At 46.2% G+C, this 15,776-nt stretch overlaps 1 protein-coding gene across 1 annotated transcript in view; it reads left to right on the top strand.

The window, feature by feature from the left end:
- LOC126336156 (juvenile hormone acid O-methyltransferase-like) overlaps window positions 1-15,776 on the top strand; it is a 104,783-nt gene that overhangs the window by 22,662 nt on the left and 66,345 nt on the right. Inside the window, exon 2 of the mRNA XM_049999648.1 lies at window positions 2,649-2,851. Coding sequence (XP_049855605.1) covers window positions 2,681-2,851 — 171 coding nt within the window. The 5' untranslated portion in view covers window positions 2,649-2,680. The remainder of the gene's footprint in view (window positions 1-2,648; window positions 2,852-15,776) is intronic.

Genomic DNA, 15,776 nt, shown 5'->3' with positions numbered 1-15,776 from the left:
GTTTAGAACTCTGGAAAGATAGTCTTCTAGAAGATTAGCGTGCTCGAGCGGTCGTTCACAGCCAGAAATCAATGACGTTCACGACTGAAACCACCAGTTACCTCAAGCTCCTGTCGGATCTATCAAGAAACCCCTTGAGTGCGAGGTAACAGATTGTCTTTAGTATGCCTCATCTGAAAGTGTTACGCTGATTGACAAGAAAAATAACTGCTAATGACTCGCCATACAATAGTCAATCGGATGGTTGACGGAAATTGTCCGGGAGGTGCTATGGGGTGTACGTATTGTTCGACAAAACGTTTTACGACGACTTACACGAAATGTTCAAAACAAACAACTATGCGCCCTGAGCATAGAACGAGAAACAGAGCACGATAGTGGCAAGAGGTTCGCTGCATAAAGTTCCAAGGTGAAGTACTTCGAAGTTCAAAACCGTGCAGAACGTTGAACTAGGCATCCAGTTGCAAATAATACGTATAGAATCATATTGCTGTGAATGGATGATAATTGATGGAATGTGAAGGCATGCAACCGACTACGGAGCTGTCTGTCGCGGAGCTTACTGTGAAATGGGCTATCCTTTAAAGCGCAGTTGCAGGGGCACGGAAAAAATGGCAGCTGAATTTGTTCAAGTGTCCAAGGTGGTATTAACTGCAATGTCACACGCTTCTGGAGGGCTAGTCCCCACTAAAAGAGTAAGATTTTTATACAGAGACCAGGAATGGAACAAAAGTTACTTATACCAGCTATTGTCAAAAAGCATTTACCATGCCATAGACGTTCTCTTAAGCCCATTTTCCCACTCCTACATGCTGTGACGTAAACATTCACGACGGCCCTAGCAAAATAATGCACATGTGAAAGAATGCAACTTCACACAGAGCAATAAATAATTTTCCAGCCAATTACCATCCACATTAACAGTCGGAGAAATTGTATATGGACGCGTTAAGACATAGACGGTAGGTGAATTAGACCAACATCTCTTGGTACCTCTAACTTCAATGTTCCTTTTATAACCATTTTCTCTTCATATGCCGACTGGTTGGAGCAACAATCCACTGCTTTCCTTGAAGTCAGTGTAACCTGGCACGCACAATTTGATGTAACGTAGTACGTCACGATCATGCACATCCTAGAAATTGTATCGCGCTTCCTTGAAACGCGTGAACTCTAGGTTTTTTTAAGAAGAGTGCAAGCACAGTTTGATTTGATCACCACTTGCGTCAAACGAGAGTAAAACATACAAATGGAATGTTATCAACTCAGACCCCATACACTAATTATAAACAATAGTTTGCTCATAAATTCAGAATTCTAGCGCTTGTTCGTCTACGTTAAATGATGATAAAAAGTTATTAGATATTTGCCTGTGCTGAATTCAGAGGCCGAAGGATTCATTACAGTAACACAGTAACGCACGGCACTTTATACTTGGTGAAAAGGTTGCTTTTGTTGTGGCATTTCCTTTTAAAGCTGGAATTTTGGTGTGACGTTAACCTGGACTCGATGAACGTAGTTAGCAAAGAATTGGAGAGAGTATTAAACATCTTCACACGCAACTATTGTCGAACGCTTACCTGATTTCACTGACAGGGCATTATGGTTTTGCAGCTGGTGGATTTAAGTAATTTATTTCAACATGATTTGTTCTTGTTGCTGTACTACCAGCGTGTGCCGAGTGACAAAGTAGTGAAATAGTGTAACAAAAGTTATTCCAGTAAACCAATGACACAAACAAAACGTTCGGACGCAAAATCTTAAGTCTTCTCGACATAGTCTTCTATGCCGATCATAATAAACAACGGGAAACAGGTTCACACCAAGAGAGACCGGTGGTCATACATTTCTGGCCAACCACAGCCCCGTCCACACCTTCAAAGTTCCTCAGTAGCCGCTCCGGCAGCTAACAATATACGAAAAAGCCTATATAAATTTTGTTCGAGGAGAAAACATGCTCGAAATACGTTGCAATACGTTACATACAAAACAAATAGGTGACCTACAAACAGAATACAAAATGAAACTTCCTGGCAGATTAAAACTGTGTGCCCGACCGAGACTCGAACTCGGGACCTTTGCCTTTCGCGGGCAAGTGCTCTACCAACTGAGCTACCGAAGCACGACTCACGACCGGTACTCACAGCTTTAGGTCGGCCAGGAAGTTTCATATCAGCGCACACTCCGCTGCAGAGTGAAAATCTCATTCTGGAAACATCCCCCAGGCTGTGGCTAAGCCATGTCTCCAAAGTATCCTTTCTTTACGGAGTGCTAGTTCTGCATGTTTCGCAGAAGAGCTTCTGTAAAGTTTGGAAGGTAGGAGACGGATACTGGCAGACGTAAAGCTGTGACTACCGGTCGTGAGTCGTGCTTCGGTAGCTCAGTTGGTAGAGCACTTGCCCGCGAAAGGCAAAAGTCCCGAGTTCGAGTCTCGGTCGGGCACACAGTTTTAATCTGCCAGGAAGTTTCATATCAGCGCACACTCCGCTGCAGAGTGAAAATCTCATTCTGGAGAAGACAAAATAATTACTCAGTGTAGCCAAACGTAACCATTATTTCCAGCCTTTTTCTTGTCCATGTTGTATACAGATAAACATTGTAAATGCCTACTCTTTTGTTCTTTAAATACCTGTCCCTATTCTGTTCAGGACTCCAGTATCGGCAGCCGGCGCTCGCTACCATGGAGGCATTAAACCCAGAATACTGCACCAAGGTCAACATACATCTGCGCCAAGCGGTCTCAGAGACGCTGGACAAAGTATGGCCGTGGCTGACCTTCCCTGCCCGCGACGACGGCCGCCCGCGGCGTGTTCTGCATCTCGGCAGTAGGAGCGGTGACATCACGAAAGGAGTGAGTATGCACACAGTACGGCAGGCTTAGGGCTACAGTGCACGCCAAAGAGAATTAGGGTATCCATGGTCACAGAGGCAAAGTGATAGCTGCAGATGCAGGAAAATTGCAATGAAGTGTAGCGCCGTGTACGCCGCCAGAGGCGCTAGGGTTATTAGCACGAAGTGCTGATCATTTGTTCCTTGTTTTGTCACCTTCTGTACGTTAATGGTCTTCTCTCTCTTTAGCCTGTCTGCCTTTCATATGTTTAGTAACGCTAGCAACGAGCAACTGACAGACCTCGGCTCCATCGCCCTTCCCCCTCCCCCCCTCCCCCCCCCCCCTACCCACACCCTGGGCCTCGTCACTCTTTGGCGGGTTCGCGCTTGGCTACCACTGTGCCACAGTCTCAAGAGAATCCTCTTCATATTATCTCTCCCCCCCCCCCCCCCGTTAGTCCACAACTCTTTTGTGTATATGTCTGTGGCGAGCACAGGGCCCCGAGCTATTGCAGCCTCCCTACCTTCCAGGGCTGCATTTCCCTTCCCTCCTTTGCCTCCTTGCTCCTTTCCCCTCGCCCTCTCCTCTCCTCGTCCATCTTGGTGTCCTTGTTTATGCTGGCCCCCTCTATCCTCCTGATTCTGTTGGTTTTACAATTTGGCTTTGTTGTGTAATCACCTTTTGGCACTCCTTGGTCCCCCTCTGGGGTTTGATCTCCATTACTAAATTTCTCTTGCGTAGTGTGAGCCATTTGGGGAAGAGCACCTTACCTAATGTCTCTCACGTTTGCCCTCCTAGTACATTCCACCTTATCTTTCACGTTGGTATGTGTGGCTAGGGTGCATGGTCAGCACGGTAGCCATCCTGTGTGACAGGGTCGCTATCTACACTGTTTGTTGAGCCCCCTGAACACACAGGGATCACGTTTCTTTTACCTGTTCTGTGACCACCTCATGCTAGCCTTGGAGTGGTTGCTCATAATCCTGGAGCATCGGAACTCCCGGCAATGGCTGCCGTACCAGACAGCCCTTCCTGTGGCTGGGTGGCGCCCTTGAGGAGAGCCCCTGATCGGAGTGGGTGGTATCAGGGCAGACGCTAGGCAAATGAAACGCATACAGGTCCAAAACTCTGGCCGTTCTTCTACTGCTGCTTCTCCTAAGGGGTCCAAGGGTCCTAAAGAGAATCGCATTGATACTGGTGCCTTTATCCTGGCTTTTGAAGGTAATACCCTCCCTGAGAAAGTAGATTATGGTTTATCTATGTGAAGTGAAGCTGTACATCCCACCTCCTATGAGCTGTTTAAAGTGCTTGCGTTTTGGACACATGCCTTCCCACTGTTCACACGCCCCTCTCTGTGGTGACTGGACATCCACTGTGTTCCCTGTGTTCCACTTGCTGTGTGTGTGTAAATTGTCATGGCAGTCATTCTCCACGTTCCCAGTATATAAGAAGGAAAAGAAGATATAGAAGTCCCTCTATCGCTTAACCTACACAGAGGCTCGTATGAAGTATGCACGTATTCACCCTGTGTCCATGACGTATAGTTATGCTTTAGTTAAACTTTCCCCCGTTCCTCCCCCTTCCTTACCCCAGTCCCGGACCCCTCTCCTTCCCCCATCCCCTGCAGCTCCCACACCTTTTATGGGCGCTGCTCCGCCTCCCCAGCTGGGGAAGTTTCCCACTCCTTCAGCGTCTGCCGGTCAAGGGCGCCTCTCCCGAGATGCCCCTTCCCGGCACCTTCCAGGCCAAAGGTCTGCTGCCACGCGACGTCCGCGAGAGCCGCGGTCTGTTGGCCCCCAGGCCGCCCGGTCTCTTTCTGTTCCCGATCTTGCTGCTACTGGCTCCTTTGTCATGCAGCCCTCCTCGATCTCAGCCTGAAAAGTAGAAACGTAAGTCTCGGGACAAAGAGCCTCTGGTGTCACCAGAGGTCCTATCCCCGGCTTCACAACCGGATTCTGACCTATCGTTCATGGATGTCGCTCCCCTCCTTGTCAGTGACAGGTGAGGACCCGGTGGTATGACTGGCTTTAGCGTGTTCAGCCACCATTTAAATCATCGTTCTGTGGTCATCCAATAAAACTGTAATGGATACTATCGTCACCTTCCGGAATTGAAATCCCTTCTTTCGTCTTACTCTGCAGCTTGTGTGGTTCTACATGAATCTCATTTTACTGATGCTCACTCACCGACCCTCCATGTGTTCCGTGTTTTGTCAAAATCGGGTAGGACCCCTGTTGGCTTCTGGTGGAGTTAGTACGTTGGTCCATACAGCATTGCTAGCACACTGATTACTCTTCAAACTACATTGGAAGCCTTTGCTGTTAGTCCACCTGGACTCAGAGGGCACAGTTTGCAATCATTATCTCCCTCCTGACAGGACTCCTACACCTGCTACCTTAACTGTCCTTGAGCAACTTCCTCCTCCCTTCCTCCTCCTCGGGGATTTTAATGCTCATCATCCCTTGTGGGGCAGTGCATTTCCATCTCGATGAGGTCTTATCATAGACCAGTTTATTGCAGACCACGGCTTGTGCCTTCCTAATGATGGCTGCCCTACTCATTTCAGTGCGTCATAGTACCTTTTCTACCATTGATAAGTCTCTTTCTTCTCACTCTCTCCTTCTTTCATTACACTGGTCACAACATGACGACCTTTGTGATAGTGACAGTTTCCCATTGATTCTCTCCCTCCATCCCTTCCCGCTCCCCGATGTACAGGTTACGTCGTTGGTCTTTCTAAAACGCCGATCGGCCTCTATACACTGCACAGGTCGTGTTTTCTCCCTCTTTGTTGGGTTGTATTGATGACGTCCTACGTGGTGTGTCTGACTAGATTGTTAATGCTTCTAGACTTGCTGTTCCGCTCTCATCTGGACCACTTCGTTGCTGGCAAGTCCATCGAGCTTTGCAACACTTACAGGCACCCATCCGTAGTCAACCTTACTACCTTTAAACGCATTCGGGTTAAAGCCCGTTATTTGCTCAAACAGAGCAAGTGGATATGTAGAACGATTTGTTCCTTTCCTCGGCTCTACTGTCCCTCTCACGGGTCTGGGCTACACTTCGCTCCCTCCAAGGTTGCCATCGGCAGTCCACCCTCCCAGGCCTTCACCTCCCAGATGGACTTTGTACTGATCAGTTAGTTCTTGCAGAACATCTTGCGACCTATTTTACAATGGCATCAGCATCAGCCTCCTATCCGGCTACTTTCCTTCACTGGAAACAGTGCGCAGAACTTTCACCTTCTGTTTTATCCCTTATGAATCAGAATCTTACAACGAGCCTTTAACTGAATGGGAATTTCTTCCTGCACTTTCTTCTTCTCATGATAGGGTCCCTGGTCCAGACTCCATTCATAAGCAACTGCTTCAACATCCCAGTGCTCCACAACGGCATCATCATCTTCGGGTGTTTAACTGTATCTGGCTCCAGGGTGACATCCCTTCTCAGTGGAGGGATAGCATCGTGGTTCCTGTCCTTCAGCCTGGTATGAATCCCCTATCTGTTGACAGCTATTGGCCAATTAGTCTGACCAGTGTTTGTAAGTTACTTGAATGGATGGTAGCCTGTCGTCTCAATTGAGTCCTCGAATCTCGGGCTCTATTGTCTCCTTATCAGTGTTGCTTCCGAGAGGGACGGTCTCCAATCGATCATTTACTTCGGTTGGAATCCGCTGTTCGGCAGGCTTTTTTCCCCAGCGCCGCCATTTAGGTGCAGTATTTTTTTTACCGTTGCAAGGTCAATGACACGGCCTGGCGCCGTCACATCTTACTTACCCTTAATCAGTGGGGTCTTCGGGGCCCACCCCCCCTTTTTATCCACCAGTTCCTGTTCCATCGGTCATTCAGGGTTCGGGTTGTTTCGGTTTTCAGTTCTCCACAGGACCAGGAGACGGGCAACCCACAGGGTTCTGTCTTGTCCTTCTTTTCCTCTTCGCTATCGATGGACTTGTGGCCTCTGTCGGCCCTTTGGTCGCCCCTGCCCTGTATGTGGATGATTTCTGCATTTGGGTTAGTTTCTCTTCCATGGCCTCTGCAGAGCGGCAGCTCCAGGGAGCTATACGGCGTTCCTCTGCATAGACCCTCTCAAACGGGTTTCACTTCTCTCCTCTAAAATCGCGGGTTGTCAACTTCTGTCGCCGTACTAATATCCACCTTGATCCAGAGCTCCATCTCGATGCATAACTATTGCCTGTGGTCCCACAGTTTCGTTTCCTGGGTCTTCTTTTCCACAACAAGCTCAATTGGCTGCCCTATATCAGACTTCTGATGGTAAGATGTTTCCATAAACTCAATGTCCTTCGCTTCCTTGCCCACTCCTGTTGGGGTGCGGACCGTTCCATCTTTCTTCGTCTTTATGGTGCTCTTGTTCTGTCTCGGTTGGACTATGGATGTCAAGTTTATGGTTCAGCTGCTCCTTCCACAGTGCATGTGCTGTTGGGCACCATTGCCTTCCCTACTAGCCCTGTTGATAGTCTCCTGGTTAAGCAGGGATGTCCCCCCCCCCCCCTTTTTTTGTTAAGAGGTACCAGCTTCTGGCGTCTTATGCATTTGCTATCCGTTCCTCTCCCACTCATCCATCCTATTCTATCCTGTTCCCAGAGCATGGACGGTGCCGGCCCGATTAACGCCCTCGGGCGGGTTTACCGGTTGGGCTCCGCCTTGCGTCTCTCTGCCGTGATTTTCAGGTTCCTTCTTGGTCCTGTCTTCCTCACTCCCTCCCCTCCACCCCCAATTGTTTAGTTCTTTGGCTTCGAATTCGGGTGGATCTCTGACAAGCTCCGAAAGATTCCATCCCTCCGATGGTGTTCCATTCCTTTTCCGCCAAATATTTTGGGAGTTTCGGCAGGCTGTTTTTTACACTGGCTTTAAATCTGCTGATCATGTGGGGTATGCCTTCACGTCCTCTGTTGGAATGGAAAATCATCTGCTGCCACCTACATGTGGGGTGTTCACTGTGGAATTGATGGCAATTTCCCAGGACCTTACCTTTATTAAACAGTCCAAACACAACCGCGTTTTGTTATGTATGTACTCAATGAGTGGGCTTTTGCCTATTGACTGTTTTTTCGCGCCATCCTTTGGTATCTGCCATCCATCATGAGCATCTCGCTGATCTTCACTATGCTGCTTGTTCCGTTGACTTCCTTTGGGTGCCTGGCCGTTTCGGTATCCCAGGTAATGAGCATGCTGATCGTTTGGCTGGGGGAGCAGTCACTTAAACCTCCTTCTCTTTAACCCCTCCTGCAGCGGATTTACGCCTTCATATTAAATCCCCCTTTGGACAGTCATGGGCCAACTCTTGGAAGGCTACTCCCCTGTCTAATAAACTTCATGTGATTAAGGTGACACCAGGCCCATGGCGTTCTTCCTTTCACCTCTCCTGAAATGACTCTACCACACTGTCATCTCTGCATTGGCCATACCAGGCTGACCCATGGTTTTCTTTTGTGTGATGAGCCACCCCCACTTCGTTGTTGTGGAGCCTTCCAGTCAGTAGCCCACATTTTGAATGCCCCTTCTTTTGGCTCTGCGTGCAAAGTAGAGACTCCCCTGCACTTCACCTTTGATGTTGGTTGACGATTCCTGGATGCTCTCTGGTTCTGTTTCCTCCAGGAAAGTGCTTTTTATTCTCAGTTTTAAGGTTTTTAATCTTTCTGATGTTTGGGCAGGGCAGTGAGTGTTGGGGTATCTCCCACTGTAAGCCATGTTTGGAGATTCCCGACTCATCTTCCTGATCGAAATCGTCTTTTCACTCCCTTTTATTCTGTTTTACCCATTTTTTCAGGATTGGTTATTCTCCTTTTCCCATACATACTTCGACATTCTAGCGGTTGCACCTTTTAAGTCGCAGGTGGTCTTGCCTCTGATGCTTCAGCATATCGTTGGGTTTGTTCTCTTGGCCTTCCCTCATTTTGTTTTTACGATTGACAACATGACTGTCCTTTTACATTTTTAGCATTTTCCCTTTTATTGTTCTGGCTTTCCTGAGATGTCACACTTGTGGAATGGACCGCATTTGAAACAAGGGACTGACCAACGAACCATATTATCTCCCCCCCCCCCCTTTCCCCATTGGGAACATGTATGGAGTATTTTTGGGAATGTTCTGCATTCTGTCGCTCACGTGCAAACACTCCCACCTTTGTTTTTCACTCCATTTTCCTTCCTTTGTTTGGCTTCTCTTCTCGTTCCTCCACTTCGGCGTTCAAAGATCCTTTTTTTCTTCCTACCTGTCTGCTCCTGAAGACTGGCCCATGCGTCTGGGTAATGCGTAATTCCCAGCCCCAGGTCGACAGGTATGGTTCGTATGTACCCTCTGGTACTGGCAGACCCAGGGACAGGTGATATCCTGAGTTGTCACCTTACAAAATTTCAGATTGGTCCCTCCATCAGGTGTTTGGGAGGTATGACCTGAGATGTGAACAGTCACCTAAGGTGGGCGTGCCGCCTCCTGAGGGCCCCCCCCCCCCCCCCAGTTGGTTCCTCGCAATTGGTCAATGAGCTTCTCAATCAACGTCTACAAAACGTAGATGCAATGAGGCTAATGACGCAAAGACCCTTCCAACTGCGCTATGGTTCCTCATGGTTACAAGTAATGAATACGGTCAATCCTTTGCCTTGGTAAATCCGTTAATTAAAGAAAGTGTATATGCAATTACTATTACTGTGGAATCCTGCTCTCATTTACGAAATGACACTTCGTTTTTGGAGACTACCTTTGATTCTCAATCACGAAACACGATTGCTGCTTCGCTTCTCCACGGTTACCATGTTTGTGTCAAGGCCTATAGATCTTCGAATTCTTCCCGTGGTGTAATTTACACCAGTCTGCTAGATAGTCCAATAGAGGCCAAATACAGTCTTACCTCCCTACTCATGGTGTCATTCCCATTCATCGTTTAATGAAAGGTAGATTCCTCCTTAGTGACCACCCGCACTATTTCTCACCTTTAGAGAATGGTGCTTCTAAGACCGGAGCAGGCTATGAAATAATTACCGAACCTGATGTGCTGCTACCAGTTTCATCGTTTCAACCAGACTAGAACATACTGTAGACACTCAGCGAAATGTCACCTGTGGTAGGTATATGCATGAGAGCGATTGTCCACCTCCTCCCTGCTCTCAGCTGCAATGGCGCCATGCCGCCGCCTCTCTGGAGCGTCCAGTGTGTCTTGATGAATGGGCTGTTCAAGAGCTGTGGCTAAAAGAAAACGAGCCTAATCCAATTTGCTTGCAAGTTAATGGCTAGTTGTAAACACTGCATTCTCCCGTGTGGTAGCTATAGTTCTTCATGGAGCGAGGCATAACAGTAACAGGACATGGCCACACAGACATACGACCTCCGATTCAGCTCTGAGGTTGTGAAATCGCCAATTGTCAATGTAGCATCGCCATCTCTCCCTTCCAGCTAGGCAACAATCCGTAAAACTCCACAACCGGTGGGCTGGAAATGACAGTAGTATTCCCGTGAAGACTTCCTCCATCCCTCCAGCCAAACATCAGTACATCTAATAGAAAAGGCTCGAAGTAATACACCAAAGGCAAACGGTCTTCTCCTTTGCCACCTTGAAGATCAATTTCAATTGTGTCAGCATGTGATGGCTAAGCCTAGTCAGACTCCGTGTCGCCGGTGCGCAGCAACAACAATTTTTCGGTGTTGTATGTTCTTGGCCTTCGGTCCCACAGAGGATTTTTGGCTGCTTTTAGTGTCGCAGTGTCCCCTTATACCCTGCCTTGCATAAACAAAACTGCTCCTTCAGAACTGCTTCGAGCATTCCCATTTCTTACTGATTCTTTTTGACCTTAACCTGAGGTCGGCATTCAATCTCATGGGGGCGTCATGCTGTTCATATGGGATGAGATTCATAGTCATCCCGTCTCCATGACTACCAATCTTAAAGCTGTTGCAGTTCTTTTCCTTCTCCACCTGACCTCTTCCCTCTGTACTACATTGTCGCTCCATCATCTGCTGTAACCAGGGCAGATTTCCTTCAACTTATTGGGCAGCTGCCGCCCCCCGTTTTTGCACTCTGCGACTTCGATGCACATTATATACTTTGAGGTTTTCCCAGGACCTATTAAAGAGGTGCCCTCTTGCCTAACCTTCTTAACCAACTCACCCTCTTCTGCCTTAACACTGGAGCACCCACTTTTCTTTCCAGCTCCTCACACACCCTATTTCCATATGGACCCATCCCTCTGCACTGCGCAGATTGCCCATCGTCTTGAGTGGTCTGTTCTGACACTTTTTCGTGCGACCATTTCCTGTTACCTATCAGTTTGCTGACCCCTAGCCCATCCTCATGCACGCCTAAATATTAGCTTACTAATGGGTGATGGGCACCTTTACTCCTACCTGGCGACCTTCGAAGAAGATAATATCCGTAGTTCCGATGACGAGGTCGTATATCCCACAAACTTTATCCTTACAGCTGCAAAACGTTCAATCACCCACACTTCCTCTCTATCACGTCGTGTCCTAGTCCCTTGGTGGACGGAGGCACGCTGCGACGCAGTTTGCACATGTAGATGTTTTTAACCGCCATCCTACGTTGGCAAACTGCATTAATTATGAACATTTGCGTGCACAGTGTCGTTGCGTTCTTCGGCATTAAAAGAGCTAGGAGGATTTCATTCACTAGCTCTCTTAACAGTTAAACAACTTCCTCTGTCGTGTGGGGTCAGAGATGGCTCTCTGGAACCAAGATCCATTCTCCAATTAACGGACTGACAGTCGCTGACGATTCATAGGGAACCTACTGCTGTCTCTCACTTTGGGCCGCGATTTTGCTGAAGTTTGGAGCTCTTCCCACTATCACCTTGCCTTCCTCCATCGGAAACAGACGGAGACGGCTCGGGCAGATTCCCTTCCCTCCTGCACCTCGTAAGTGCTACAATGCCACCTTTACTACGAAGGAACTACATCATGCTCTCAGTTCATTCCAGTCCTCCACACAAGACGCCATCGACATTCAATGTTGCAAAACATTTCTCATGTTGGCAAACACTTTCTGCTAAACATGTACAACTGCATCTGAGCAGAGGGCACGTTTCTTGGACGCTGGCATGAAGCCACCGTTATACCCATACCTTAGCCCAGTAAGGATAAAACACTTCCTTCCAGCTACCACCCCATCTCTTATAAGTGTAGATTTCGTGTGCGGCGTTCTGAAGTTGACAAGCTAGTTACTTCGTTCACTCATGCCATTAATAATTTTCTGCGGAAATCCGACGGTGGCAATGTTTTTCGATTTGGGAAGGCCTAAGACACCTGCTGGAAAACTCGTATCCTCAATACTCTTTAAAAATGAGGATTCTGTGGGTGCCGGAACTGTTTGCTTTGGGCACTTTTACAAGTCAGTTTTCATGGTGCATACGGGCTCTGCCTTTTTGGACACCTTCATCCAGGAAAATGGAGTACCTCAGGGTTCTATCGCGTCATTCTTTGCTATCGCCATTAACACTAATGGCCTCAGCTCTCTTTGACAATTTTGCCGTCTACTGCAATTGTCAGTCTCACTGAAGGTAGTCTTCAGCGCTCTCTTTATCGTCTTTACTCCTGGAGCATCGACAATGGCTTTCGCTTTTCTGCTGACAAAACCGTCTATATGAACTGCTGGCGGCACAGATAGTTTCTCCCACCATCTCTACATTTTGGGCCTGTTGCCCTTCCGTGTGTTGAAACTACGAGATTTCTAAGGCCCACATGCTGTGGGTCTGGAGGTTAGAATAGGCCCAAGGTATTCCTGCCTTCACAAGCTGCGACATCGTCGCGAAAAAACAGCGACCGTGTATGTAATAAGTTTCCTTTAATTTACGTCTATGGTCACAATCTTTTCAACAAGTTAACGGTGTCTGTCTTCAGTGACCATTAGATCTGTGGAAAAAATGGGAAAAATATATACTCGCAATAGATAGACCATAATTAAAAGCAGTACTGACAAAATTTACATTTGTGCGCTTTAAATATGACCACTATGAAAAGAAATCGCTCAATGATGAATGTCAAACTTCCCCAGCACAGGTCTCAAGTTAAGATCCACAAAGAGGGAAATCAGGTTCGTCCGATTGTTAACAATATATCACCATGCTATAAATTAAGTTCCTCAATAATAAACTTACATTAATTTACACGTCCAATAATTATTTTGGAGTAAAAAAACAATGCCGAGCTAGCGAATGTAATTAAGGATATACATACACCAACTAATGCGTCACTAGCATCCTTGGATATAAAAAATCTTCATAGTAATGTCCCAATTAAAGAAACTATCGACTTTATTAGACGCAATCTACTCTCCCACAACAAAATTAGTACTGCAGACTGTACAGAACTAATTGGAATCCTAGATTTTGCTTTAGCTTACAATGGTTTTACCTTGAACGAAAAAAATTATCGAAAGGACTTACTTTGAATGGGTAATAGTCTAGCTGGCACTTCAGCAGACATTTTTATCAATGATTTAGAATGTAAACTAAAAGAAAAAAGATTTATTACAGACGATATGTCTACGACATTTTATTACTGATAGGTGACACCTGTGAGGTCAACACATTCACCCAAGCAATAGGTAGCATGCACCCCAAAGTGATTTTTACCACTTAAATAGAAGATGGCACCATCAACTACCTTGATCTCACTATTAAGAAAGTTAATAACAAACTTAAGTTACCGATTTTTAGGAAACCAACTTGTACAGATAGTATCATCAATGCCAGTTCATGCTATCCTCCCCTATACAAAAAGCTTTCCTCACTTCCATAGTTCACCGACTCCTTCGTCTACCTTTAGACTAAAAGATATGCGTAAAGAACTTAGCATTTTAAAGCAGATAGCAGTAGCTAACGGCTTCTCTATAAACGTCACGTTCCATTACAATAGGCTAAGGAAAGGCGCGCGCGGACACACACACACACACACACACACACACACACACACACACACACACACACACACACACACACACACACACACACGAACTATTCCTATGAAATTTAATGGCAAAATGTCCCTGCAAAAGGAAAAGTTTTAAAAAGTCTGTCAGATGTGGATTTCAGGTTAATAACGTAAACCTACGAATAAAACATAAATTGAAAGGGAACTATGATAAATTTGATGACTCTGTAGTATACAGGGTTGACTGCAGTAATTGTGACATACTATATCGGTCAAACAGGCCGCCATTTTAAGGTTTAAAGAACACTCATAGCCACAAAGCAATACGCTTTGCGACAGCATTTGTCTGATACTGATCATTCCATGGGAGCACTGAGAATTGTATGCGTATTCTTCACAGGGTGGAAAAGGGCCGTGATCTAGAGGAGCTCGAAATCTATAAAGCAAAAAAGAGCTAACTAAACTGCTTAACTGGCAAAAAGACTTAGTGACCAATGCCTACTTGGCTTTATTTGTCAATGTTTTACTCTAGACTGCTTAATCAGATTATATGGATCATCCACTGTTACGGAATTTTATCATTCCTTTTTTGCAACGGTGTACCGCATGGTACGAGGGCCCCTCTGCCGGTCACGTACCTCGAAATACTTCCCGCCTGTGCGGAATTCTGGCGTTAGCGCTAACAGAGGGCGCTGATGTGCAGCACTAGGTTTTCTTTCATTTGTGGCTCATTTAGAGATTTGTTTTATGTTTAATATTCATGTCATTATCTAGAATTTTGGTACAAGAGCACATGTCAACCACTATTTTTAAACTCCTCTTTTTAACAATATTGCTTTTGTCGTTCTTTTTATTGGTTTTTGTTACTGTAATGCATATTATACTTAATAAGCTTATTACAGACTCCAACTATTGTGTGAAAATTCCTGGCAGATTAAAACTGTGAGCCGGGCCAAGACTAGAACTCTGGACCTTTACCTTTCGCGGGCAAGTGCTCTACCGACTTGTTTCTGAAATCTCATTTTGTTAGCTTTTGTTTGTTGCATCTGCTCAGGGCGGACGTCGTAAGACATCCGTTTAAGTTTCTTTGTTGATCGATTACCTCAGTTTCCGATTGAGCTACCCAAACACGACTCACTCCCCGTCCTCACAGCTTTACTTGTCAGTACCTCCTCTCCTACCTTCCAAACTTTACTGAAGCTCAACTGTTGTATTCCCCTTTATTTTCGCTGTTTCACTTAATTGAAAACTAGTGTATGCCGACATTAGCGACATCTGGTGAACTTAAGCCACACATCTTGTGGCTACTGTACGGCAGCTTGTTTTGAACAGTGGTGCTACTGACATGACTCGTGCATGTGATGTGATTTATATGTGTTTGACAATGCTGGTGCTGATTCCGCATTTAACATTTGACGTTGCCACTATGGCTGCAGTACATTATGACTCTGTTTTTATGAAACATGTATGCCTCTTCATGTTTAAAGCGCACAAATATAAATTTTGTGAGTACTACTTTTGTGGTCTATGTATTGTTCTTAAGCTGTATACATTTTTAGTGTATTTATATTTTCCCCATTTTTTTGTGCAGATCTGATGATGGTAATTATCGAAACCGGTAATCTGTTAAACAAAAAAATTGTGACCATAGACGTAAATTAAAGGAAACGTTTTGTTGCCTGCCGTAAGAGGCGACTGAAAGTCTCATACGTTCCGGCCTTTGTGATATATGTGGTTTGACCCACATTTTTCTCAATTTTCCCGATGAGCGAGCCAACTGGGGAAGGGCACCTCATGTGGTGCATAGTGTCCATCACGCGCCGACACCTCTCCCATCATTCGTCGACGTAGATCTACATTTCCGCTCATTCTCCAGATGTTGGGCTAGGTCACCCTCTTGTGTGCGTTTTCCTCCATCTGTGCAGTATAGCTTTCTGTACTGTCGACGATAATGGACATAACTCGTTTGCGTCTGATATCGAGCACGCAAGTCAGTCCACTGTGGTGAGACCACCAAGCATCCTGTGAGTTGTAGCCCCCTGACAAC

The sequence above is a fragment of the Schistocerca gregaria genome, chromosome 2 (assembly GCF_023897955.1).
Source record: "Schistocerca gregaria isolate iqSchGreg1 chromosome 2, iqSchGreg1.2, whole genome shotgun sequence".
In the NCBI taxonomy this organism is placed as follows: domain Eukaryota; kingdom Metazoa; phylum Arthropoda; class Insecta; order Orthoptera; family Acrididae; genus Schistocerca; species Schistocerca gregaria.
Note: the sequence above shows the minus strand (reverse complement) of the source record. Positions and strands in the feature narration are given on the sequence as shown.